We start from the raw sequence: 26,701 nt of genomic DNA, 5'->3' as shown, positions 1-26,701 counted from the left end.
GAAACTATGTTTCGAAAGTGTATAGCCATAAATCGATCACCAATTCTTTCAAAGGGAACAATCATGTATAATATCATTTAGAATATATTAAAAAATCATCCAGATCAACGAGAAAGTACCTTTTCTAGATCTTTTCTAGAATTGTTTACATAGACTAAATTTAAGTCTGTCGAAACGACACAAGTTTTCAACCCTTGCGCCCAATCAATTCCTCCACATTACAACAACAAACAATTAAAAAGATTCGAAAAGACAATTACATCGAGTATTCGCGTGAAAAAAAGATCGCCCATTCGCGTTTAAGTCCCCTCGATGGGTCCAGTTTAAACAAAACCATCGCTCGCGTGCAAGCGAGTCGGTCGAATCGTTAAAGTCTCCGGGTGCGAGGGGTCGATTCGCGGACGATTTGGTTAAATAATCTCGTGTCGATCGTCGGAATAAACGGAGAAGAGACGAAACGTCGTCTTGGAGCGATCGCGGCGCGCGCCGGAATGACAGCCTTGTGGCGTCGCCGTAACGGCGCCACCGTCTTTGGCCGGCGAGATGGGCGGTGGCGTCGCGCGAGGACGTCGACGACGATTGGCTGGAGGGGTGGCGGCGGATTGGCGGAGAATCAGGGATGGGCGAGGCGAACGCGGCGGGCTGTTCGAGGCGCTGCGTCCGTGGCGGTCACGCCCACCGAGAACATCGAGCCCGTCCCCGTTGGGACTCGCTGGCACGCCGCTCGTGCCGGCCCTGACACATTCGACAAGCGGCGCCGTAACGGGAAGCAACGCGCGGCTGGGGACCTTGAAGGACCTCTCTTCTGGTCACGAGACACCCTCCCGACACTTTCGTGCCGACGATATACGCACCACGCCACCGTCGCCCGCTGCTCAGATTACCGTTGCACTGCGCGCGTATCCAACTCGATTACTTCATCCCAAGTGGATCCTTCGAGGATCTCGGAGGACTCGTCGCCGCGGACACACGCTTGGGATCGAGGAAAGAAACGAAGATCCCGAGATTACCCGGCGAGCTAGGTCCACGGCGTCTAGATGCCGCGCGCAAACACCGAGTGACGGACCGGCAGAGAGTGATCACGGGTGTCAGTGACGTCGATACAGGGGGGAAAACGAATCGAATAGCAGTATAAATATATTTAAGAAAACAAGTGAACGGGGTCAGTGGAAACGCGTAGGAGACGAGAGCGATCCGAGTGTCGGTGATACGTCGCGGGGGCTCGTTCGGGGGTGGACACGCGTGTGCGCCGACACGCGGTCGGCCGCTAAGTTAATGGTGTGACGGGGTAGCAGGTTGCACCTGTTACGGGGCCGTTTAATGCGTAGTCACGAGGCGTCCATGTCGAAGGACTTGATCGATTTGACTCGCTCGTGAACAATCGTGGCGCTGGTGGGGATCGTTCTGACCGAGAGGTGATCTCTCTCGTTCGGGTGCGCACGGCTCGCTCGAGGAGCCGAGGAAGGTTCTCACCGCGGTTGGTATCGAGAAGCAGAAAGCCTGTTGCCCCAGGAGAGTCCGTACGGCCTCACGACGCGGTCCGACGAGTGGAGCGGTCTCCTGCCCAGCTCCACGATCGTGGGTGCTGGGGGGTCGCCATGGCTCGGACTCGGCGCAGGAGGTGGCACGGGCACCACCACCGGGGGCGGAAGCCCCGTCGAACTCGAGGGTCACTGGGGACGTAAGCTCTACGGGGCGAGCGTAGCTCCGCCACCGCCGCCGCCTCATCACCACCCGCGGGCGCCGCTCGTTTTCGCGCCTCAGGACATGCGGCAGATACTCAAAGAGGAACCCGTGCCACGTGCTTGGCCCCAGCCCGCGCTCGCCGATAACGGAACGTGAGTACCACCACATTTTATCACCTGCGATACCCGTTGCTTTTACGGGACACTTGCGACCCCCGAAACTCCAATTCGCGCTCGTTCGCTTTGGATCGTTCATCCTTGGAGAGAATCGACGATGAAAAGTGTTTAAGTCGAATTTACACCACTTTGGCTGATTCATCCTCGGATGAAGCATGAAAAGTCCAGTATTAGAGTCGAATTTACGTTTCTAACTCTGGACAAGAAGTCCATTATTTAAGTCAAATTTACACCCCTTCGTCTAAGTGAAAATCGAGGATGAAAAGTGTTTAAGTCGAATTTACACCTTTTCACTTTGGCTGATTCATCCTCGGATGAAGCATGAAGAGTCCAGTATTAGAGTCGAATTTACGTTTCTAACTCTGGACGAGAGGTCCACTGTTTAAGTCGAATTTACACCCCTTCGTCTAAGTGAAAATCGAGGATGAAAAGTGTTTAAGTCGAATTTACACCTTTTCACTTTGGCTGATTCATCCACGGATGAAGCATGAAAAGTCCAGTATTAGAGTCGAATTTACACCCCTTCGCTTAGGATCATTCATCCTCAGTGAAAATCAAGGATGAAAAGTGTTTGAGTCGAATTTGCACTTTGGATGATCTTCGGTGGAGGTGAAGGATGAGGGGTGTAGTATTTAACCAGTGAGCTGTGTTTGACGACTGTATCCGTCGTGCGTAAAGTTAGCTACCATTTACTATACAAATTGTAATTTTAGCGAAAATTAAATTATATTCGTTAATTTCAATACGTTTAGAATCTTTGGAGGTAAAAACGAAATAAAACAAACAGGTGCGCGCTCTGCAAAGAGGTCGCCACAGCTGACTGGTCAAGTCGAATTTGCACCCCTTCGCTTTGGATGATTCATCCTCGGTAAAGATCAACGATTAAAAGTCGAATTCACGCCTCTTCACTTTGAATGATCCTCGCGTATGATCCACTCTCAGTGAAGATCAAAATGAGAGATGTAGTATTTAATCCTTTACCATAGAATGACGAGTCTGACTCGTTACAAGTTTTTAACGTCAAGTTTTACTATCATGAGACTATTCACTCGTCATCAAGACTCATATATTGCAATCAGCATATTTTTACATTCGTACAACAAATCGACTCTTTTTCGTGGCCATCCCTTGCACGAACAAATTTAAACAAAATTAAATAGTATATGTTTGAACAATTATTTGAAATTGAACCATACGTCAAGGGGTTGAGTCTAGTAGGGAAAGGTCTAGTATTTTATTCGAATTTACACCTCTTGGATGATCCCTCGGTGAAGTTGAAAGGCGAAAGATGTAGTATTTAAAGTCGAATTACACCCCTTTGCCCTGGATGATTTATCCTGAGATCAAAGATGAAAGGTCTAGTATTTTATTCGAATTTACACCTCTTCGATGATCCCTCGGTGAAGTTGAAAGACGAAAGATGTAGCATTTAAACTCGAATTACACCCCTTTGCTTGGGATGATTCATCCTCGGTAATGATGAAGGATGAGAGGTGCAGTATTTACACCTGTTCAACGTAAAAAGAATGACACCGTCCTGATTGGACGCTTGGGAAACCTCTGTCGATCGACAGCTATATCTCGATAATGAACGAAGAGACGTTCGCTTGTCATCGGTCGCGTTTACATTTGTCACGCTTCGCCGTGGAGGAGTCGTCCGTTTTCAGTGTTCGTCGCGGAGGAAATACAGATGAAACGGTACTTACGCCTGTCACTGAGAACGAATTACCCAGCGATGATCTTCCAAAGTGTCTAGATTTGCCTTAGTCGATTGTACGGACGATTCATCAACAGCGAACGCAAAATACTTTTTACTTTCCAAAATATCGAGAAAGTAGCGAATGTCTGAATTGATGGAGTATCGCAAAATATTAGAAAAAAAACGTTTAATCTCTAATATGAAAGACTGATACTTTCATGACACCAAATTTTCCTGGAAAACTTAAACTTAAGTAACCCAAAGTAACCCTAAATTATCTAATCGTGTTTCCCCACTCAAGTGCTCTTTGCAGAATGTTTGCAGCGTAACAGTCGCGATTCCCGAAGTTTGTAATGCGATTTATGAAGTTCTGGCGAAAATTAATTTTCAATCGTTCAAAGTAAAAAGGTACAAATGCGACGGTACACCTGTTCGACGGTTGCACAGATAATTCATGATTCGTAATAAACATGTTAGTTTTCGCTCCAAACTGTAGGAATGGTTTTTATTCTCGTTTTTATATCATCAACCCTTTCGGTACCAAACTGTTTAACACGTACGACGAACGGTGCAGTGAAAACTTTTTATTTTACGTAGTCAAACAGGGTGAAGTGTTTAGACTCTAAAATCTTGGTCCTTCAAACAAATATACGATATTTGAGTACACAGAAAATATGAAAGTAATGTTTCTTCGTTTCATGATTTCAATCAACGTACTGAATTACTAAAATTCTCTAAAAATATCCTTCTTAGCCCTCGAACGTCGAACAGGGTGGTCCATTTTGGCCCAAATCTAAATTTCGTTATTTCACATTCCAGTACAAGGTTTTCGATTTATTTTACATTTATATTTGTAAATTCATTATACGCCATTGTCGTTTATTTTTACAAGTTCGTTCAAAATAATGATTCATTAAAACTTAAACGTTTATAATCGTATTTCTGCGTCCAGATACATTTTTTAAACAATGTACACCTGATTCGTAATTGATATAACAGCGTGTATAATTCAACTACCGAAGTACTATTTAAATATGCAAGTTTGAAATATTTAAGTAGAAGAATATGACCAAAGTCAGACCACTCTTCCTATCTATGTAGGGCACTTGCAATAAACGAACCCTAACACTTGTAAATTTTTTAGTAAATATAGGAATACTACGCAATTGTACTCCACTGAAATTTCGAATATTTTTATTCGTTAAAATTGAAAAAACTCTTGCAGTTAATATCGTCAGATTCAGAACGATGATTAATCACCTTCTGCGGTTGTTTTTGCAATTATAAGCTTGGTTTATATTGTTTATCTCGTTCCAGCGATCTCGAGTGTATCGTAATTTTTCACAATACTTAATTTCTTGTTCGAAAAGAAGGGAGAAAATGGAGCCACCGTAGTCGCGGCAACACTCTTCGCGAAGCGACGGGAAACGGTTGTAGAAATTAACTTCAATCTTCCTCTGTTCGTTCTGCTGTTCGACAATAATAAACTTCGCTTAGGAAACGTAATAGTTTAAAACGAAATTTTAAAAATAACGCAAACTATCGTGACACATGGATAAAATCGAGATGAAAGTTTAATAACTTCCTGTCTCGCAGACCGTCGGACATCTGCAACCTATTCCGAGCTTATGTTCTTTTAGAAATCCTATTAAAAACATTGGCAAATAATATTTATTAATTCGTGAGATATTTTCAAAAGAGTCGACTGTGTTTTTTTGCACTTAAAAAAAAAATCATAGCCACTATTTGGGGATGTAAAATCGATTATAAAGTTTGTGTATTTATGTCACAAAAGAGTGAAAGAAATAATAGCGACGAACATTTATAAACGAAATTTGTTTCTTGCATTTTTAAGAAACGATAAAGATTTCCAGAGAATGTAAAATTATTTGCAAAATTTCTGTATTTATGTGGGGGTTTCTTTTTAAATAAAATTTGAGGGAAAAGCTATTTATAAACGAAATTTGGAAAACACGAGAGTTTCGAAAGAGTCGACTGTGTTTCTTGCATTTTTCAGAGATCATACAAATTTCTGATGAACGTAAAGTCATTTCTAAAGTTTGTATATGTATGTGGACATTTTCTAAAAATCTTATTAAAACAAATGAAAGTGACAAATATTTATAAACAAAATTCGGAAGATACGAGAGTTTCGAAGGGGTTTTTTGGGCTTTGAAGACATTTAGAGAAATGTCTTGAGAACGTATAATCATTTGTGAAGTTTGTGTGTTTATGTTGGCTGCGAGGAGGATTTAAAAATTGTTTTACACATTCCTTTCGTCGTCGTTCGATCCGCGAACAGGCTGAACTTATGTTGTATCAGCGGTGAGCGACGATAACTCCGTACTTCGTGCGGCAAGAACAAATGTCCAGTTTATCTTTGGAAGCCGAGCATTTCAAAACGATTCACACGTACATGCATTTGCCGAACGATAAACCGTGTTTTATTGCAACCTCGCTTAAGGGATTTGTACGACGTGCAAACGACGAAGGTACAGATACGCGGACTCGAGAAGGTAAACCGACCGGGTTGGGGATGCGCTAATCCAATAGCAGTTCTCTTAACTAACCCCTTCCAAGTAGCGTGACACGAGAACCGGCGACCGGAATCGAGTTAATGTAATTGAGAATTTTAGCGCCTTTTGCGCTCCTGTCTTTCCCCACGTTCCCTCTTTTACTCGATTGTTTTCCGTTCGCGACGCTATGGCTTTTCATTTGCGTTCGGGGAAAAAAGCTAAAAACGTGGAAGAAAGTACCCCCGATCGGTTCCCCCTCGCGTAACTTTCTCAAACCTCGCGGTAAAATTAGTTTCTCAACGACTATTCTTAAGACTGTTATCTGAAAACCTAGTTTGGCAGAATTCACGGAAAAAATTACAGTGCAAGGTATTTTTACGAGAGAGAAATGGTGGATTAGGAAAAGTCCAAAGTTGGACCCCCAATTTACTTGTTTCATTTATGTAATGTTAACGTTGGAATTCATTTTTAAATGGCAGACGATTCTTAGATATATTATTTAAAGCATAGTTTGGCAGAATTCATGAAAAAAATTACAGTGCAAAGTATTTTCATGTAGGAGAAGTAGTGGATTAAGAAGAGTGCTCCAAAGTTGGACCCCCAATTTACTTGTTTCATTTCTTTAATTTTAACGTTGGAATTCATTTTTAAATGACAAACGATTCTTAAGACTGTTATCTAAAAGCCTAGTTTGGCAGAATTCACGAAAAAAATTACAGTGCAAAGTAATTTCATGTAAGAGAAGTGTGGATTAGGAAGAGTGCTCCAAAGTTGGACCTCCAATTTACTTGTTTCATTTCTTTAATTTTAACGTTGGGGTTCATTTTTCTATGGCAGACGATTCTTAGATGTATTGTTTAAAGCCCAGTTTGGCAGAATTCACGAAAAAATTACAGTGCAAGGTATTTTTACGAGAGAGAAATGGTGGGTTAGGAAAAGTCCAAAGTTGGACCCCAATTTACTTATTTCATTTCTTTAATTTTAACGTTGGGGTTCATTTTTCTATGGCAGACGATTCTTAGATGTATTGTTTAAAGCCTAGTTTGGCAGAATTCATGAAAAAAATTACAGTGCAAAGTATTTTTAAGTGAGAGAAATGGTGGGTTAGGAAAAGTGCTCCAAAGTTGGAACCCCTAATTTTACTAGCTTCATTTCTTTAATTTTAATGTTGGAATTCATTTTTAAATGGCAGAGGATTCTCAGATGTATTGTTTAAAGCCTACTTTGGCAGAATTCACGGAAAAAATTACAGTGCTAAGTATTTTTAAGTGAGAGAAGTAGTGGATTAGGAAAAGTACTCCAAAGTTGGATCTCCAATTTACTTGTTTCATTTCTTTAATTTTAACGTTGGAATTCATTTTTCAACGATTGACTATTCTTAAGACTGTTATCTAAAAGCCTAGTTTGGTAGAATTCCCGAAAAAAATTACAGTACGAAGTATTTTCATGTAGGAGAAGTAGTGGATTAAGAAGAGAGCTCCAAAGTTGGACCCCCAATTTACTTGTTTCATTTCTTTAATTTTAACGTTGGAATTCATTTCACAACGATTGACTATTCTTAAGACTGTTATCTAAAAGCCTAGTTTGGTAGAATTCACGGAAAAAATTAAAGTGCCAAGTATTTTTAAGTGAGAGAAATGGTAGGTTAGGAAAAGTGCTCCAAAGTTGGACCCCCAATTTACTTCCTTCATTTCTTTAATTTTAACGTTGGAATTCATTTTTAAATGGCAGACGATTCTCAGATGTATTGTTTAAAGCCTACTTTGGCAGAATTCACGAAAAAAATTACAGTACAAAGTATTTTTAAGCGAGAGAAGTAGTGGATTAGGAAAAGTCCAAAGTTGGACCCCCCAATTTACTTGTTTCATTTCTTTAATTTTAACGTTGGAATTTATTTTTCAACGACAGATAATTCTTATGCCTGTTAGGCAAACATTTGTAATTGACAGAATTCGCGCAAAAAGCGTAAATCATTTTCAAATTTACTAGGAACTGGCAGAAACAATAGTTTAGAGAAAGGGTTTCAAAGTCTGACAGGTTTCTGTCTAACGTAAATGTTTTTTTATGGAGAGAATATGAACAGACTTCGAAGAACATAATTCTATTAACAATTCTCTTATTCTGTATTCAATAAACAGTTGTAGTTTAAAAAACTCAATGTAAAAATGAAAAAAGAAACAAATTATTTTATATGTTTCTCTCGATACTAAACAAATTTCTCACACAACAAATAGTTCGGGAGAAAATTTGGGTGATCCACGTTGCATATTTGATTGTAAATTGGGGTTCCCCATTGATAATTTCGATGGCATTGCCTTCATCGGATCGATTAGAAATATTCACAGTCGGTATTTAATTGAAACGCTGTTAGGGCAGTTTAAACAAGCGGCTTAAAGAAAATGTTAAATGTCGGGATCGTTTCTGTTCAAATTTACGGTGAAAAGTTTCGTTTCCTTCGTGAAGAGCGGTTGTAACGCACAGACGTGCTGAACCGCGACTCGAAAAGAGGGTGCGAGAGGGCTTGGCGAAACTGTTTTAAAACTCCCGGCAAACAGACATAAACTCTCACGCTTTTTAAAAACCCCTAAAAAAGTTACCCACCTAATGAAGCAACAAACCATCGTGCTCGACGAAGGGACACGACGTGTCGCCGGTGGAAAAACGACGACTTCCTACGGCGAGTCTACGAACGAAAGCAAAACGAATCGTATGACGAAAGTTCTGAAACAACTATTGCTTTTACTCAAATCATTGAATATGCTTTACGTGAACAATGCAATTATTCCATTCGAACGAAAATTTCTGAAGAAGAATACCGACGGAATTTCAAGTACAATAGTGCCTCGCTAGTTGACGTAGTTTCTGCCCTCCGCTGTTGGTGCAAAATTATTCCCCCCGGTACTTATCGAGTCATCGAAACAAAAGATATGAATTGTAAGATTGCACTAACCCTTTCAGTGAAAATGAAAATATTGTAAATATAATTATTTTTAAAATGTAAATGTAAAATCAATCTTATCTGACAGGTTGGAAATGACATAGTGGACTCATCAAATATATCAAACATGTTTTTCACGGTATTTTTAACATTGACTGCTATTAATTATATAAGACAAATGATTGCTTAAATAACAATTGACAGTTCATTGCTTTACACGTAAAGAATCTTAATATAGTGTCTATTGTTTTGGAGAAAGAGATGCTGATACAGATGTCTCTTGGGGAATGTGTCTCATAATTTAAAAAATACTTAACTTCAAATTTTAAATTTAAAATACTTACATACCATACTTGGGGAATCTGTCTCAAAATTTTAAAAATATTTACACATCAAACTTGGGGAATCAATCTTATAATTTTAAAAATACTTATATACCATGTGCGGGGAATCTGTCATAATTTTGTCCCAACAAAAATCAGCAATTTCTTCGAATTAAAGATTTCATTAGATTTTATAGACAACACAAATAAAAGGTACATTTTCTTCTTCCAAATATGTAAAATATGGAAACATGGGAGGAGCCTTTTTGTCGAGTATCTGTCGCTTTTGTGGCGGCGGCTAGAATTGGTAGTCGTAAACAAATTAATAAATTTTTGCCAGAAGCAGCTGCAAAATACTGCGTTAAATTGAACAGCATTCGCGGGCAACGTGGACTGGTCGCGAATTACATTCGGATATATTACAAATTGCTCATTATCTCCGCGCGCATTATGAATCACATTGGGTGCAAGCGTAAATAGACTGCGCTTCGGCCAACTCGTAATAACTAACGCCCGGCGGTATACATTAACTGCGGATTTATTGTAATTCTCCGCGATTGCTTTATCCACGAATTCGTAACTGTATCCACGGGTTTGTGTTATCCGCATATTTCGACCGTAATGCATTGTGCGCAAATAGCATAGGTTGCGGATCGCGCGTGAAGTATAGAACAGCCTGGACAGTCGTTCCGACGATCTATATTTTCGAATTGCCATCGAGCCCGTATTTAATCCAAAACAATCGTACGAAAAATCATTTTTCGGCCACGGATAGCCCCTTCTTCCCGAGAATATTTCGAGAATGCTTCTTTTCTCATTTCTCGAGAAGTTACAGCGCTTTTGGGGGGAAATTTACATCAATTAGACTGTCAGACTTTCAAGGATTGACGAAAGATAACACTCATAATTTAATAACGAAACGTAACAAAGTGTCAATCGCTAATTTTTATGGAATTTAGCGACCTAGCAGAGCTACCAAAAATATTTGATCCTTATTTTTTTGTATCGTTCATGTCGAAGGGGTGAAATTCGCCCTCAAAGTAGAGACAGTGATACGTGTTTAAGATGTTACAAACTATTAGAAATATTGGAATAATGTAAATGGATGAATTTTGTGTTTTTTGGGGAAACTTATATCTATTAGACTGTCAGACTTTCAAGGATTGACGAAAGATAACACTCATAATTTAATAACGAAACGTAACAAAGTGTCAATCGCTAATTTTTATGGAATTTAGCGACCTAGCAGAGCTACCAAAAATATTTGATCCTTATTTTTTTGTATCGTTCATGTCGAAGGGGTGAAATTCGCCCTCAAAGTAGAGACAGTGATACGTGTTTAAGATGTTACAAACTATTAGAAATATTGGAATAATGTAAATGGATGAATTTTGTGTTTTTTGGGGAAACTTATATCTATTAGACTGTCAGACTTTCAAGGATTGACGAAAGATAACACTCATAATTTAATAACGAAACGTAACAAAGTGTCAATCGCTAATTTTTATGGAATTTAGCGACCTAGCAGAGCTACCAATAATATTTGATCGTTATTTTTTTGTATCGTTCATGTCGAAGGGGTGAAATTCGCCCTCAAAGTAGAGACAGTGATACGTGTTTAAGATGTTACAAACTATTAGAAATATTGGAATAATGTAAATGGATGAATTTTGTGTTTTTTGGGGAAACTTATATCTATTAGACTGTCAGACTTTCAAGGATTGACGAAAGATAACACTCATAATTTAATAACGAAACGTAACAAAGTGTCAATCGCTAATTTTTATGGAATTTAGCGACCTAGCAGAGCTACCAATAATATTTGATCGTTATTTTTTTGTATCGTTCATGTCGAAGGGGTGAAATTCGCCCTCAAAGTAGAGACAGTGATACGTGTTTAAGATGTTACAAACTATTAGAAATATTGGAATAATGTAAATGGATGAATTTTGTGTTTTTTGGGGAAACTTATATCTATTAGACTGTCAGACTTTCTAGGATCGACGAAAGATAACATTTATAATTTAATAACGAAACATAACAAAGTGTCAATTGCTAATTTTTATGGAATTTAGCGTCCTGGCAGAGCTACCAATAATATTTGATCGTTATTTTTTTGTATCGTTCATGTCGAAGGGGTGAAATTCGCCCTCAAAATAGAGACAGTGATACGTGTTTAAGATGTTACAAACTATTAGAAATATTGGAATAATGTAAATGGATGAGTTTTGTATTTTTTGTGGCGAATTTTACACCACAGATGAATCGGTTGAAAATGCATTTCTTTAAATTATATATTGAAAAATGAGCTAATATGAAACTGTTGCGAGTTTCATTCATTTGTGGAAATAAATTTTCAGATCACCCAAATTGCATGTTCCTAATTAATAACAATTAATGTTAGAATTATCAATTACTCTATTGGAGGGGCCAAAATGAGTTTTTATAAAAGTAGAAGTATCACAACACAAGATTATGTTTCCTTTGCAAGCATTTACTTCGAACTAAATCAGACATATTTTTTGATATGCAACAGTGTCATAAACAAAAGAATATCGACAAATACGAGTGTCATATGTTTCTATGGGCCTGCGAGAGCTATGAAAAACACGATAGAAGCGTAGATATCCAACAACCAAGCAGACATATCGCACAAGTTTCTTTTGATAATTTTTATACATTTTGAAATATATATGTTTGAACTATTTTATGAGAAACTTCTACAATTCTAGTGAAATCAATTACCCAAATTCTGTAAGGGTTGAAAATGACTCGCCTCGGTATATGCAGATATAAATTTTATTATTCATAAATTTTACAGGCAAGAGAAAAATAAAAGCAGATATTAAACAGTCTCGATAAAAAATCCTTCCCTTTTTGTCAAATTTTCGAGTCCTTCCTCACAAATTATTTGTCGAAATTTATGCTCAATATCAGAGGGGTTTTCAACTTTTTATTTACCCTTTAAATAATGATTTTTATTATCGTGGACCCTCGGAAGATTTAATCTAAAAACATAAATATGTATGTACATAACTTTCAAATTTAGAGGAAGGAGATTTACTATAAATGAATACTTTCAATGATTTCTTTGCGTGTAAAAACAGCTTCACTGTATATGTAGTATAATATACGATCGTGCATTTATCTTAACACACCTTTTATCGAAATCCACCAATAAAATTCTCCAGCAATCCCAACAAATAGTGGCCATAATCTTTCTTGTCGAAGGAAACACTTTGGCTTTTTTCAGGGATGATTTCTTTTTCATCAGAGGGTTCATAGTTTAACAGAGGATCATAGTTTCATCTGTTACGATGGAATCGTGCACCAACTTTATTTAATATTACTTATTAGAAGCTTTTTACACTTTTTGTATGTAATAATCATACTGATAATTGATATGTGATCTGATTAACGCTTATTGCTGCTAATTCCTTTCTTCTCCAACGACTTTGCATTCTCCGGCAAGATCAACGTTTTCGAGTACCATAACTTCCGCCAGGTCGGGATGTTGATCGTCTTAAGTGACTTTCGCCTCGTACGAAATCTCATTTCTTATCCCGTAGCCGCGGAAATATGACACGGATTACACGCTTCCTTTCTCGAGAATTTGATTACTGCATGGGTATTCGTTTTTTGAAAACTCTGCTATACATTCTCGGAATTACAGGAGAAGGGGACTAATTATTTCGTCAAGCATTTCAAATAATTTCAAAATTTTCCTAATCTACGTCATTCCTCTGGAATAAAACTACTTAAAATTATAGAAATTATAACTATTCAAAATTTAATACATTTTTCACTAATTCTGTTTTACATTCCATTAATATGGCTCCCAACTTCACCTGTATTATTAAATTTTAGTTATAGGGTAGGTACAGATTTTTTAACAGTTAATTAGACCAGACCAGACCAGATAAACAGAGATTATTTTAAAATTGAAATTATTTTAGATTAAAAATATTGTATAAATATTAACTTTTGAACTTTTGAATTATCTGTCATCCACACAGACTGATATAAAATACATATCAGCTGACATTTTTATTTACGATATAGAATTGATTCCTGTTCTTCGTTAACGCCAAATAAAATATATACGAGTTAACCTGTAAAATAAAACAAACGTATTTAGTACTTATTATTGGTAAACAAATTTTACGTGATTTTGGTGTTGCGCCATGGGTCGGTTTCGGGTGCTAAATTATTTCGTGGATGGACGAGCGCAACGAAAAAACCAGTATCGTACGAAAAGGCGCAACTATCGCGTCCTACATCTTCATTTGCGTATTTGGCTGTGCGGTGTGTATCGGGTTATCTTTGTCGGTCGATCGAATCGCAGCATTGCCTCAGTCGTCGTGAAAGAAAAGTTACGCAGTTGGAATCGCTGAGCCCCGGGGCTGAAGGCAACGCAGCGACGCGTTTGTACGCCATCGACGAGCGTTATCTGCTATCCAAAAACGAGCGAGTGGCAAATTGTGCACCGTGGATACTGCGCGCGCGAATCGAGCCCATAATTATCATCCCCGCGTCGCTTACAATTAGTGTGGCCCGCAACGCGCGACCCCTGCGCGAAATACTCGACGAAAGTGGCCCTGGTCGCGCCCCTTTTACGCGAAAATCGCCTTCTTATTGCATATATATCCTCAAAATTATTGGAAATTTAGCTAACTATTTCGGTACTCGTAAATGGCTCGTGTTTGCAAACATTTTAATGTGTAATAGCACAGACCACTTCAAACGAAGAGAAATGATTCAGTAAACTTTAATAATTTCTTAACGCGAAAATTAACATTTCTGAAAGTACATAGACCTCTCTTTTATTCTTCTTGGAGCTTTTCTTTTCTATTTTAAACGTAAAGAAAGTCTCTTTTTATATTTTTTTTCTGACAAACTAGACATTTCAATAAACTCTTTCTTAATCGGTTTTAAATCGTGCAATGAATATACTATTATTTAAAGAACAATCTTTTTATGATCAGAAGAGAAGAAATGATTTACTTTACATCGTTCATGTTGCTTTTTTAAATCTAGTAATGATTAGACTGCGGATGTTTATGCATTTATGACAAATTTTAATTCTCAAAAAAACTATAGATTGCACTGTATATGTAAAAATATAAGAAATACGTAAGATACGAATTATTGTATTTAGGGGTTGAAACAACCCTTTGCAAAACTTCCATTTTATGAATTTGCATAAAGATGCGTGAGTTATATTTTTTTGTAGTGGCTGAATTTCTTTAAAAAAGAAGGAAATAATTAAAATGATATTCAGTTGTGAATTTGGCGTTTTTTCGTATTTCTAACCATTTCAGTGCTAACCATATAGCTTCTCCCGGTCGCGTGGGGACACACTGTATACTCGAGGCACACAAGCCGTCGTTTCCCTACATACTAATTATCGCAACACCCTTTCTTTGGAAATTGCCAACATTCCGACTCGTTCTGCTTTCAAACGCGTGACCACGTCTTTCATCGACCAACGATTTATACCACGCGCTCCAAATAAAGCGTTAGAAACCGTTTTCTGCGAAATCAACGAAGATATCGACTCCATTTCTTTTTTAAGTTAATCATTTCGCGACCAATAGTTTTCGAGACGTCTGTTGGGAATGAAAATTTGGACCCCCTAGAATTTCGTAAATAGAAGAGGATATTATTCTCTTTTTTTTTATTTTGAATAGCTCTCATCGAACTGACTAACATTTACTCGAATTATGTTTTCCTATTGCGTATAATTACAGAGTTAAACCCATTTCTATCAAAGGTGTCGAAAGACATCTTTTAACTTGAAATTATTTCAATCATTTTTCTTGAGTAACATGCTTAGCATTAACAATTACCTTCACAGTTATTTACATAAACAAATAATTAATTCTAAAAGCTATATATTAAAAACCAACACTTAAAGACACTGAAATAAACAGTTTGCGTATGTCCAAATGGACTTGGAGTTCGCTGGACGAGGATCAATGGAACCTGCTTCCGTATTTCAATGTTTGACAACTATTCCGACAAATTTATTTACGAATGTTCGTTCCCAACTTGAACGGTCGCTCGAAAGTTGGAAAATTCAAAATGAATAATGAACCGAGCACGCGCGCACGATTCAATATTCATGCAGCGGTGGACTACGCGAACAGGAAAACAGATTGATAGCTCTTAAATGGTGGACACGCGTAGCAAGTGATGAGAGCAGGAAATGAGGCGAAAAATAGGTGCTTAATAAAGGAATATTGGCGCGAAACGCTCTCCCGCCGCGTGATTATAATTACACCGGGCTGTTAAATTGCCTCGGCATCTAGATTCACTGGCACGTTGCACAGTTCCCAGTTTCTCCCTTTGAAAACATCCTAACCTCCACAGTGGTTTTTCCATTTTCTAAAACAACTGCTCGAAAGTTTTATTTCGACGTATCAAATCGATGTTTCGAATTACGTGCCAAGAAGATATCATCAATAATAATTCATTTTTAAATTGTCGTATTGTTCATTTCATATTTAAAAGCTAGAGATCTTATCTTTCCCCTGAATTCTTATCTTATCCCTGAAGAACTCGCGAAACGATCAGGGTGGAAAATCATCATCGGTGGTCCCCCCATTCGCGAAATAAAACGCGACCGCTGGTGCTCGCATATTGTTATTTTAACGAGCATAGTCTTGCAACCGCGGCTGCGCGGCGCTCCGCAATCCGCAACGGTTTCCAAAAAGGTGTGCGGCAATCGCACCGCAGGTGATAATGTAACGGCGCGGCAGGATGTGCCTACACGTTATATAGGAATTGGTGCATGGCAAACAGGGCAAAATAATCGGACGTCGAGAGTTATGGGGCGCGAACCGGCGGCCGGTTAATCAGCCACCGATAATTATCGACACGGGCAGTACATCACTCCCCTCCCGGCAACCCTGCCGCCCGTGGTGGCCTCCTTCCCTCCAGCGGACCCTCTCTTCGTTCTGCACCGGATTCACCACCCCCTTCGACCTCGAATACCCGGATGGCAAACCCCTTGTAACCTCCTCCTCTGCCTCCTCTGCCTGCCGGCAGACCGACATCCCACCGCCTACCGTGACAAACGCACCGCCGATACCATCATTTATTTCGCAAATGTGCTGCAAAACTGCCGCTATTCATTTTCGGTCCCGTCGATTCAGTTTTCCGCTCCGAGAGTCCGTCCTGATGGCATTCCGCGCGATCGTTTTATCGCTTCACGGCGATGCCGGGGCGATCGCGGCACCCCGTGCACCCACCGCCGACCGATAATGCGATTTCTCCGCGGCCGGGGTTCGACCCGACGCACCCTGGCCTCCCGACGTGTACCCTGCTCGTCCCGGGATCGGTTGCTTAATAAAACATAGACACTCGATTCCCGATGAACAACCTCGGAGAACTGTACTTGTCAGTTATTAATGTCCTTTGAGCAACCCCTTCCCCATTGATCGTTAGGGGGATGGTCATTCTGGGGCACAACGCCTTTTTAGTGTTTTTAATACCTACGAACCTTATTTTATATTTGTCATCAACGAAAGAGGCGATAGTGGACACATCGGTAAAGCAAAGAGGAGTACTTGTGAGGAAGATAGAGGTTGAGTAGCCCTCTGCTGACGAGAGTAGAAAGTGACATCACAAGTTGTCTGTCAATGGCAGTAATTGTCTTTTAAGTAACCTTCCTCGATGATCGTTAGGGGGATGGTCATTCTGAGACATCATTGCCCACGTTTTTTAATGTTTTTAACACCTATAATATAATATAACCTAATATAATATAAATTATGTTCGTCATCGATGGATCAGGTACTGGGGGCCACGTCAGTAAGGCAATGTAGTGTGTACAGGGTATTCGGCCATCTCTGGGAAAAATTTGAATGGGAAAATAAGACGAAAATTAAGAATACCAATTTGTTAATTGAGGCTTCGTTAAAAAATTTTTCGGCGAAATTAAAAAATTTCAAATCATTTCGAAAAAATTATTTTTGATTGCGAGGGTTAATAACAATCATTTTTTGTGAATAGACACACCCCCGAAATCCTACGCACTTTCGAGAAAAAAATTCGAGTAGGTAGACTTTGACGAAAACGATCAGAAATTGATAAAAATATTATAAAGAAAACTTAAACAGTATTGAATCACTGTTATGTTTTGGTGTATCCAAAGAATTGCACCTTTTAAAAAGTAGAACTTTGACAGAATTATTCGATGCAGTTTAATTTTTATAAAAAGGTGCTGATGCAACCCCTGACGTTAATTGATACACAGGAAGTCCTCTGAAACTAAATACAGGTGCGTCGTAGACATCGAATTAAATTGTGGAGAACTTATTCCCTTAAATATTAACTTACCAAAAAGCTGATAAAACGTAATAATTGAATTCTTGTGAAAGTAATATAATCTTGGAGACGTTCGTCGATGCAGCGGAAGTCCTCCTGCAGTAGAGGCAGTTCGTCGAACGTTATCGTGAAAAAGATATTATCAATCGTGACGCGAAGCCGAATGAAAAATCATGTTTTACGAGATCAGTCCAAGTTTAATCGCAGACGCGGACTACGTGAAGCAGCGCACTCGAAAAGGGGACTTTCCGTGCCATTACTCAAAGATGGCATTGGAGTCCGGTGGCCTAATCTCGGCACATGAGACCTTAATGGGATTTTAAGGCGTAGAGGCCACCTGCGCGCTCCCCCACGGACAACCTCGTTTGTCTTTCCTCTTACCAGTTTGGGCATTCTTATTGCATTCAAGGTCGAGTAAGACATACCTATTTGACCCTACGATGGTGGATCTCACGTTTAACGTCCGAGTTTGGTATCGAGCATCGTTTCACGACGTGGAACGCACGCTGTATCTTCATACCGGTTACTCGTAACGAAATGTTTGTCATTCCTCCGCATGATACAGGCGAAGAAAACAGAAATTTACAACTCGAAGATCATTTTCGAAATATTTCTGAGAAATGGGATTTCTTTTATAGAAATATTTCCTCAATTGTTATCGAATTACTATTGCAAGATATTTGAGGCAAATCATAATTTTTATTCATAAACAGAATATTTTTATTAATGTTCCAAAACTCAAAATGAGCATTTTTTTTCGATAACTACATGTGTATACATATTATGGTCGTACGTAGAATATTATTTATTGTATCTTGAATCTTTACTCTCTATATCAATATCCATTTTGTTTTTTTTTTTTATTAACTATTTATATTCTTTATTTTGTAATACGTTTGAAAGAGAATTCGATTGTTGAAACGATTAAATATGTACCTTTGACTTCGCGTACTTTACATTTGTTTGGTTATAACGAATTTTGGTTTAAAACGAAACACAGTTTGACAAAAGTAAAGGTGCATACTTGTTTCATAACAATTAATAGATAATATTATATTGAAATAACGAAATATTCTTTGTGAATTTCAGAGTCGGAGTAGGCAGAGCACATTTCGAGAAACAGCCACCAAGTAATTTAAGGAAAAGTAATTTCTTCCATTTCGTGATCGCACTCTACGATCGACACGGTCAACCGATCGAAATAGAGAGGACTTCCTTCATGGGATTTGTCGAAAAAGATCAGGTAAGTTTGATTTATTTATTTATAAAACCGTGGTCTACGTGAGATTCAATTCCAATATTTATTCTGTCTTTAAATATTTATGTGAAATTACTTGACACGTGCAAATGATATATTTTATACTATTTATATATTACAGTGAGCATTATTTAAATATGTGTAATTATATGGCTACACTTTTACTGAAATGTATGATTTATAGAAAAGGGGGAAATTTTGTTTGTTCAAAAAATTTCATGATTCGAATCATACAAATACTTATGAGGAACCTTTAAAATTCACATGAATATCATATTAAAATAAAACTTGGAAAAGTTGAGGGAGTGAGAGTAAATTAAAATATATTAAATAAGATATTCACAATAATATGGAGACCCATAATTTTTGTAATGAATAAAAAATGGTTTCTTTGAAAGGATAATTTAAACTACATTTGTGCAAAATTCAACATTTATGCCAACATTGAGAATTGTATTACTCGATTGTTATTAACTTTCTAATTTTATAACGAATTATAACGTTTGTCCACTGCTAGAGATGTTTCCTTGCATTGTATATTCCAATTCTATTAACAATCAATATTTTTTAATAACAAACTGAAGTAATCTTTAAATATTCATTTCACGAAATTGATGAGTAGCATAAAAATCGTAATAATTACTATATAGAGTATTCCAGTAATCGTGGTATAATCGAAGCGGTGACGACATGAAAAAATAAGTCGAAAACGTATAATAAAAGTTTTTCGTTGGAGGCTTCGTTTCCAAGATAATTAAATTTGAAAATCTACGGAGTACACGTCTGAATTTGCCTGGCTGTCCGTCCATTACTCGCCATTTCTACTTATATTGGCGTCCAAGCTTCCAGCGCTCTTTGAATTTTACTATGGCCAAAATTCTAACAGCACAAAATTAACTTGAAATTATTTTCTAAATTTAATCATTTTTTCACGATTTATACAAATATTTCCTCAATTGTTTGCATTCGAATGCAAAGATATAGATATACACATTTGGTCGAAATAGGGAGGCGTAAGACCTTGATAAAAATAGCGTTAAAATCAAAAACAAACTTAATTAAAATTATCTTTTCCAAAGAAGATTGTATATTATAAAATAGAGGGGGTTGGGAGATCAATTTTGGCAAAAATTTCGTAAAATTGGTTAAATAAAAATTGTTTGACCCAGTTCCACATACAAAATTCTTAACCTCTGTTTGATCTCTTTTTACGCCATATTTATATAATTTGAGTCAAACTTCGGAACAAAAATGAACCGTGCGAGCGAAGGACGAGCTGCATAAACAAACGGTATAAAAATCGGGCAGGGATCGTCGATACATCGAGTTAAAAAGGAAGGGTTGGTGTCGAGTGACAACTTTGGAATTTCAATGCTCACGGTAGCCCTGGTCTTCCCGGGAGAATAAGTGGAAAAAGGTGAGGTGGACCTTTATGACGTCGGGGAATATCGTGCGGGCGCACGCTTATCTCGATAATTGCCATTTCCATCGGGGGTGACGTCAAATATTAAACGCCTCCGCCTATGCGTATACATATCGATAGTCGGCGGGGTACACCTCCAGCTTTTCCAGCAATTAGTCCGACAGGCGAAAATCCATTGACCGCGTGAGAAATGGACTGACGCGATCGTAAGGGTATCGATTTCGGTCCCGCGGACCGCGTAACTTACGAACAATAAACGGTCTCGCTAATTTCATTCGCCACTGTGTCTTTCCACCCTATCACCGACTTCATCTTCTCACTGTTCCTCCCACAGGATCGGTACCTCGAAAATCTGCTACTCGATCATTCGGAAATCAACGCCATTTCAACCAGAAACGTCGAAACTTAAAACTTTCGCTCGAAATTATTTGATCTATTTTATCGGATCAAAGAAAAGTTCGTTACTCAATTATTCTAAAATTAACACCACTTCCAGGCCTGGGCATGATCCAAGTAAATTATTTGAAAAATAATCATTAAGAGAATATAATATTTTATTTGCTTACGTGTTTATTTTAAATAACTATTAAATGTCGATTCAACCAGAAATGTCGAAACTTTTAGAACTTTATTTTATCTATTTTATCGGAGACTTCATCTTATCATCCTCGAACAAGACAGAACCTTGAAAAGTTCATTACTCAATTATTCTAAAATTAACACTAATTCCAATCTTGGGCATTATCCAAATAAATTATTTGAAAAATAATCATTAAGACAATATATTATTTTATTTGCTTACGTGTTTATTTGAAATAACTATACGTTAGTTGAAATGGTCAAACAATTTTACAAATGATATAATGCTATTTGGATGTTAAATAGAATAATTTTTTATTTTATTTGTTATGTGATATTTATACAAATATTTCGTTAAATACTCTGTAATACAAATATTATTGAAAGATAAACTATGAAAGGGTTGTTTTCATAATATGGATCTCTTTTTGATAAATTATTTGAACAGAAATATTAACAATTTAAATAAACATATTACGAATACTGTTGAAGTAATTGTCAGCTATTTCCGTCGAATCACAATAATGTCCAGCTCGAAAAGGGTTAAACTTGCACCGTAAGGACAAAAGAGTTTTTCAAAGTGTTTGTTTGGATGGAACAATCAGAGCCCCGACGATGGTCGGTAATTACGTAGCAAATTAGCCTTTAATACTTGTTTGGCGATACGTGGCTATTTATTATCCTGTCGAAGCGAAACCCAGTTATTGGGCTGATCATTCAATTACCGTAAAGACGTCGTGTATCGAATTAACGATCCATCGCCATTAATAACGTGTATTTAGCCGTGAACGGGGACGGCGTACCTTTAAAGAAGTCTAGGGCCACGATCGAGGCCTCCGTTGGTCTCTGCTCTCTCCGTACGCGGGACAGATTAAAATCATCGCCAAAAATGATATCTGGCTCGTGCTACGCAGACTTGTCGCGACCCTGTGCTGGAATGGGAAGCGATTGTCAACCGTGGTAATCGTTAGAGCTCCACTTTCTATTGGTCAATTAGTATAGCTGTTTAAGGAAAAGTTGACTGCAACGCAGTTCAGCGTTGATTCTTGCACAAGAGAAATCGCTACGCCGGGAGATACTTCGGACGAACGGACACGCGGATTTGTACGAATGCTCGCGTACTCCTTCCTGGCGTTCTATCACGTGTAGAAGAACTAGCAAAGTGCGTGTTCGTACATCGTCGAATCGATCACGTGCACCGATCGATAGTCCACACAACAGAAATCCAAACTAATAAAGACTTAATTCGAAAACTTAATTTTCACCGCAGCTTTGTGCATATCTACAGTATATCATTGCATAAAAACAGTAAAATGTTTTGGTAATACAACGGAATGAAAATTAGGAAATGATAATAAAAAAATAGATATTCAGGATTAAGATAAAATCGTTTTATTTTTATTATAAGTTTAACTCATATTCAATTTTTCTATGGGTAAAAAGGAATATCTATATACACACAGATTGTTGTAACTCTAACTGTAATCTCTGAAATTCTAGATAAACGTCCTCTTCTCATCTTTCCCTCATGCCCCTTTTTACTACCCTTATTTCACGTTCGCTCTTTTCCTTCTTCGTTCTTTCACGCTTTGGGGTAATGACATACATCCCCTAATAAATCTCTCCGCCATAAATCGTCGGCTAATTTGACCGGGCGATGCATCTGTTCTTACTGGAATTTGAAATTGTAAAACGACTCGATCGAAACTTCTTTCTCCTAAACTGCCCGAGAAATAGTTTTTTTTACTCAAAATCGACGTCAACGCGAAACCAAATAAATATTTAAACACTCACAAACTAAGAAATACAGGACCTTAAGGAACGTTACTCAACCCTTGGAAAATATAGGGGAATATTATCTCGTTTAATGTTTTATAAGATAAAGCACACGTTCTAATGTTAGAAAGATTGGCAAACGATAAATTTCTTTCATCCTTAAAGATTTTTGTTATTCTGTGACTTGGTCGTTTTTCTCCTTGACTCTATTTACTATTAGAATTAAGTTTAATACATAATTTTGACTCACTCTAAATTTAAAATGAACTTGGACATAATTTCGATAAACATGTGTGCAATAAATGTCAACACTTTGATTGTCACGCTATATGTGAGTGACAAGACTTTCCACGGTGAAACTAAAACAATTAGATCTTAAACTGAAATGTTACAGGTAATAAATTTGAATAGGATTCATGAATTTTAACGAGATTACAAAAATAAATTTACAAATTTTAAGTTATGCAGCTTATAATGGTCTGAAATCAAAATATAGTCACGAGTGGTTTCAAAGAATAGATGTTGAAGTTTTATGTTGGCCTGATGAAAGAATCAAGAGAAATTTTGTAGTTGATGAAGAATTGATTTTGAAGCGTGGCTTTGATCGCGCGGAAGCCGTATCTAACTAGAGCCAGGATCTAGTCGCAATACGAACAAATTAACCAACAAACGAACCAGTAAAACAGCTCATTTGCAAGTCAGGTAACAAGTGTACTTTCTATTCCTTCGATTCGATTTGCATCGCTTATCTTGATATCTCCATTCCTCCCCATCCTCGGTTAAGAGCACGTCTATGTATAATTCACATGACCGGGACAGTTGCGTTGCATAGCCTCCCTATTAATTAGGGTCATGCACCGCGGACATAGATCAGTCCTCGGTGTCGAGTAGCCGTTTGTGCCTGAGCGTACCTGCGCCTATTCTCACCCTCGCTTATCCTCGTCGAGATAGAGAAACATTTGCATATTTTTATGGTGCTGAATTATTTAAGCGAACGAGGCCAATAGTCGACGGTCGATCGGTACGCCTATCAATGGCCGCAAGTAGCCAGCATAAAAGGCTGGAAATAAAGCGTGTCAGCGCGATGGCAGCCGCACAATTCCCGGAAACTGGTGCCCTACGTAAATACAGGGGCTCCCCGTTCCGTTCTCCGTTCTCTATCCGCTTTTTATCCGTGTTTAATTAAAAAGTAGTCGTGGATCGACCGAACCGCCCGGTATATATACCTGATTAACGTCCATCGTGCGCCTGCGAATTTAGAGATTAATGGCCGTGACAAACGCTGGCGACAGGAAAGAGCTTAATGCGTGCACGCGGCCAAAGAAAAAGAGAAGAATTATGTCGATACGTCCGCGATGTAACGATGCTTATCCGGTACACCGTAATCAGAGTTCGATAGAAAAATGTTGCGTACTTGCCCCGGTCGATTTGAAGAAATCACGGATCGAAACTACTTCAAACTCTGCGGGTACAGTCATGGATAAAATGGTACCGTCGACCTTCTGGTCTATCTCAAATTATTTGAAAGTCTAAAGTTTACTGTTTAATCTGATTTAATTTAAAACGGTTTAAAAGGGTTAATTCTTGGACGAGGAATTTTTAAATCCATACTGTCGAAGAGCAAGCTTTGTTTGTTAGCGTTTGAGAATTTTTTTGAAGTGTTACGATTCTCGTAATTATTGAACGAGTCAACATTTCTACACAAAAATGTATTTTTTGTAAATTACGATGTATCTTACGTTCATACCATAGAATCATTAACGTAGTGTAAAACTCACTAGTTAGGGGTTAATTGATCGATAACATATTTTTGCTCGATCATCGACCAAATGCTTCTTAGAACTGTCTATTCGCTTCGTAAATTAAATTCGGTTAATATTCAGTTATGGTATAAAGTAGTATGGTTAATTACACGCAATGATTATTGCATAACCGAGGTAACGTGCAGCCGTCAGATCGGTCACTGTAATTACATTAATTTTATGTAAAATCGATGGGTCCGTAACGGTAGTCCTCGAGTCAAAGGATCGTATGCACGGGTAAAAGTTGTGGCCACGTTGCGGGAGAAGGAGGGGAGGAGGGGGGTTTGGTTTTGTAGGTGGTTTTACAGATAGGTAGTTGAAAATGCATTACCGTGGTCGCGGCATATGGCGCGATGCACGCATGACTCGTCAACAGGGCTGGATGATAATTATGCATCGCACGCCACACGTAATGGCACGACTCTTACCGACACATCAAGAAATTAATAATTAGCGTGAGGCGTAACAGGCCGAGCGCGAGAGTTACGTCACGGTGCACTTAATTAAAATAGAACGGGGCGCGAAGAACGCCGAGGGGTGAGTTCTTCGTTCCTTCGTGTACCGCTCATTTGAACCGATTTAAGCACGGACGAAATTTAGCAAGATTAACGAGATTTAACGTTGAATTTCGCCTGTATCAGCGTTACGAATTAATGCGTCGATGTGGACCTCGTGTAATTAAAGATGACGTTTATACGCTTAAGATTACATTCGCCTAACACACTCTGGGATTAAAAGATACCACGTTTTAGATTCTCTCGCACTGAGTACTTGTGAACTGAAGATAATGATAATTTTAACACGTTAACGCATTAAAACTGAAATCAAAGACAATATTAATTCCATTGATTTTTGCAAATTGATTTACTGCAAAGTATAATGTGTTTTTTTTTGTTTTTATTGTGTCTTCCAAGTTCTTGATTTATGGACACTGCAGTCGAAAACCATTTTCTTTTATTTTATCAATATAAATGTCAAAAAGTATTTCTTATTGGTGCACATTGGGGTTTTCTGTGTTTCCTTTTTACTGTTATGAATCTAGCTTATATTTCATCAGATAAATCACTTTTTATTAATTTATAAAGAAAATTTTACAATGAAAGACCCCATTGTGCCGTTTCAGGATTAACATTATACTTTGTATGTTATTTGACACTGAAACGTTAGACATTGACTGTGAAAATATGTATTGTGTGTCTATTTCTAGGAATCCGAAGGCCAGAAAACGAATAATGGAATCCAATATAGTCTACATCTGCTGTATTCAAATGGTGAGTAGCGAACGAACGTTATTAATTATGACTCACACGTTGCATCTGTTTAGGAATCGTTTTGTCTAGCATGAAATATGCAAATAGGATAATTCTTCCTTTCGAAAGATCAATTTTCGATTCATTCTAAAGTCTGATATTTAGAAAGATACCCAGCTTCGAACTGTGATTTATTCAGGATAAATATTTTATGAAATATCAATTTTGTTGCACAGAGCCTTATAAAAATATCGGTATATTAAAACTCGTTTTTTAAAATCATTGAGAATGGAAACAAAATATTTATAATAATATTAAAATCATACTAGTGTCCGAATATTTGTGTGACCATCGTACTGTGTCCAATGTATCCTTGGCATCACCGATAAAAAACACGATTTGAAACGAGTATGCAAACAGAATGTTGGAACTGTCTATTATATACTTTGTCTATTGTATATTCAAAATACCCGGTATAATATTAAAAGTGTACCGGTGCTCGAATGTTTGGGTGATTGTAGTTTATTCGATGCTTTCGTGGTTATTGTCGATAAAAAAAAAGCTTCGAAACGAGTATGCAAACAAAGTGTTGGAAGTGTCCGGGCGCAATAACTCGCTTCAAAGCGACGATGACGGTCCATCAACATTCCGCACAGACACCCGGTCTCGCAGGACCGCTAAAAAGCTGAGGAACTTTCGAGGCCCGATCGGAACAGAGACATATTTTACGTCACTGGACCCGGCCGCGGCAAAAAAAGTTTAGCTTCCGTCGTGAAGAAGCCTCGAAACGTCTGCGCGCGAGCAAAGGAGGGAAAGGCGAAACGCGGAGAAAAGGGGACAGAAGAAGTCGATGATCTAGAGGTGGTCCGAGAAACAGACCCCCCAAAAACGTGCTCGCATTATGAACATATTAAAAAGTCGCAAGGCGCTATCTGCTGGCCTCC

At 38.2% G+C, this 26,701-nt stretch overlaps 1 protein-coding gene across 2 annotated transcripts in view; it reads left to right on the top strand.

The window, feature by feature from the left end:
- Window positions 1–1,522: 1,522 nt before the first annotated feature.
- Window positions 1,523–26,701, top strand: part of LOC122402003 (transcription factor collier) — a 118,828-nt gene continuing 93,649 nt past the window's right edge. For both annotated transcript variants that reach the window (XM_043404503.1, XM_043404495.1), the window contains exons 1-3: window positions 1,523–1,838; window positions 18,759–18,912; window positions 25,715–25,778. In XM_043404503.1, the coding sequence (XP_043260438.1) occupies window positions 1,768–1,838; window positions 18,759–18,912; window positions 25,715–25,778 (289 nt within the window). In that variant the 5' untranslated portion in view covers window positions 1,523–1,767. The remainder of the gene's footprint in view (window positions 1,839–18,758; window positions 18,913–25,714; window positions 25,779–26,701) is intronic.

Source organism: Colletes gigas, unplaced genomic scaffold, assembly GCF_013123115.1.
Source record: "Colletes gigas isolate AHSC1104 unplaced genomic scaffold, ASM1312311v1 Colletes_gigas_Sc00002, whole genome shotgun sequence".
Lineage (NCBI taxonomy): Eukaryota > Metazoa > Arthropoda > Insecta > Hymenoptera > Colletidae > Colletes > Colletes gigas.
Note: the sequence above shows the minus strand (reverse complement) of the source record. Positions and strands in the feature narration are given on the sequence as shown.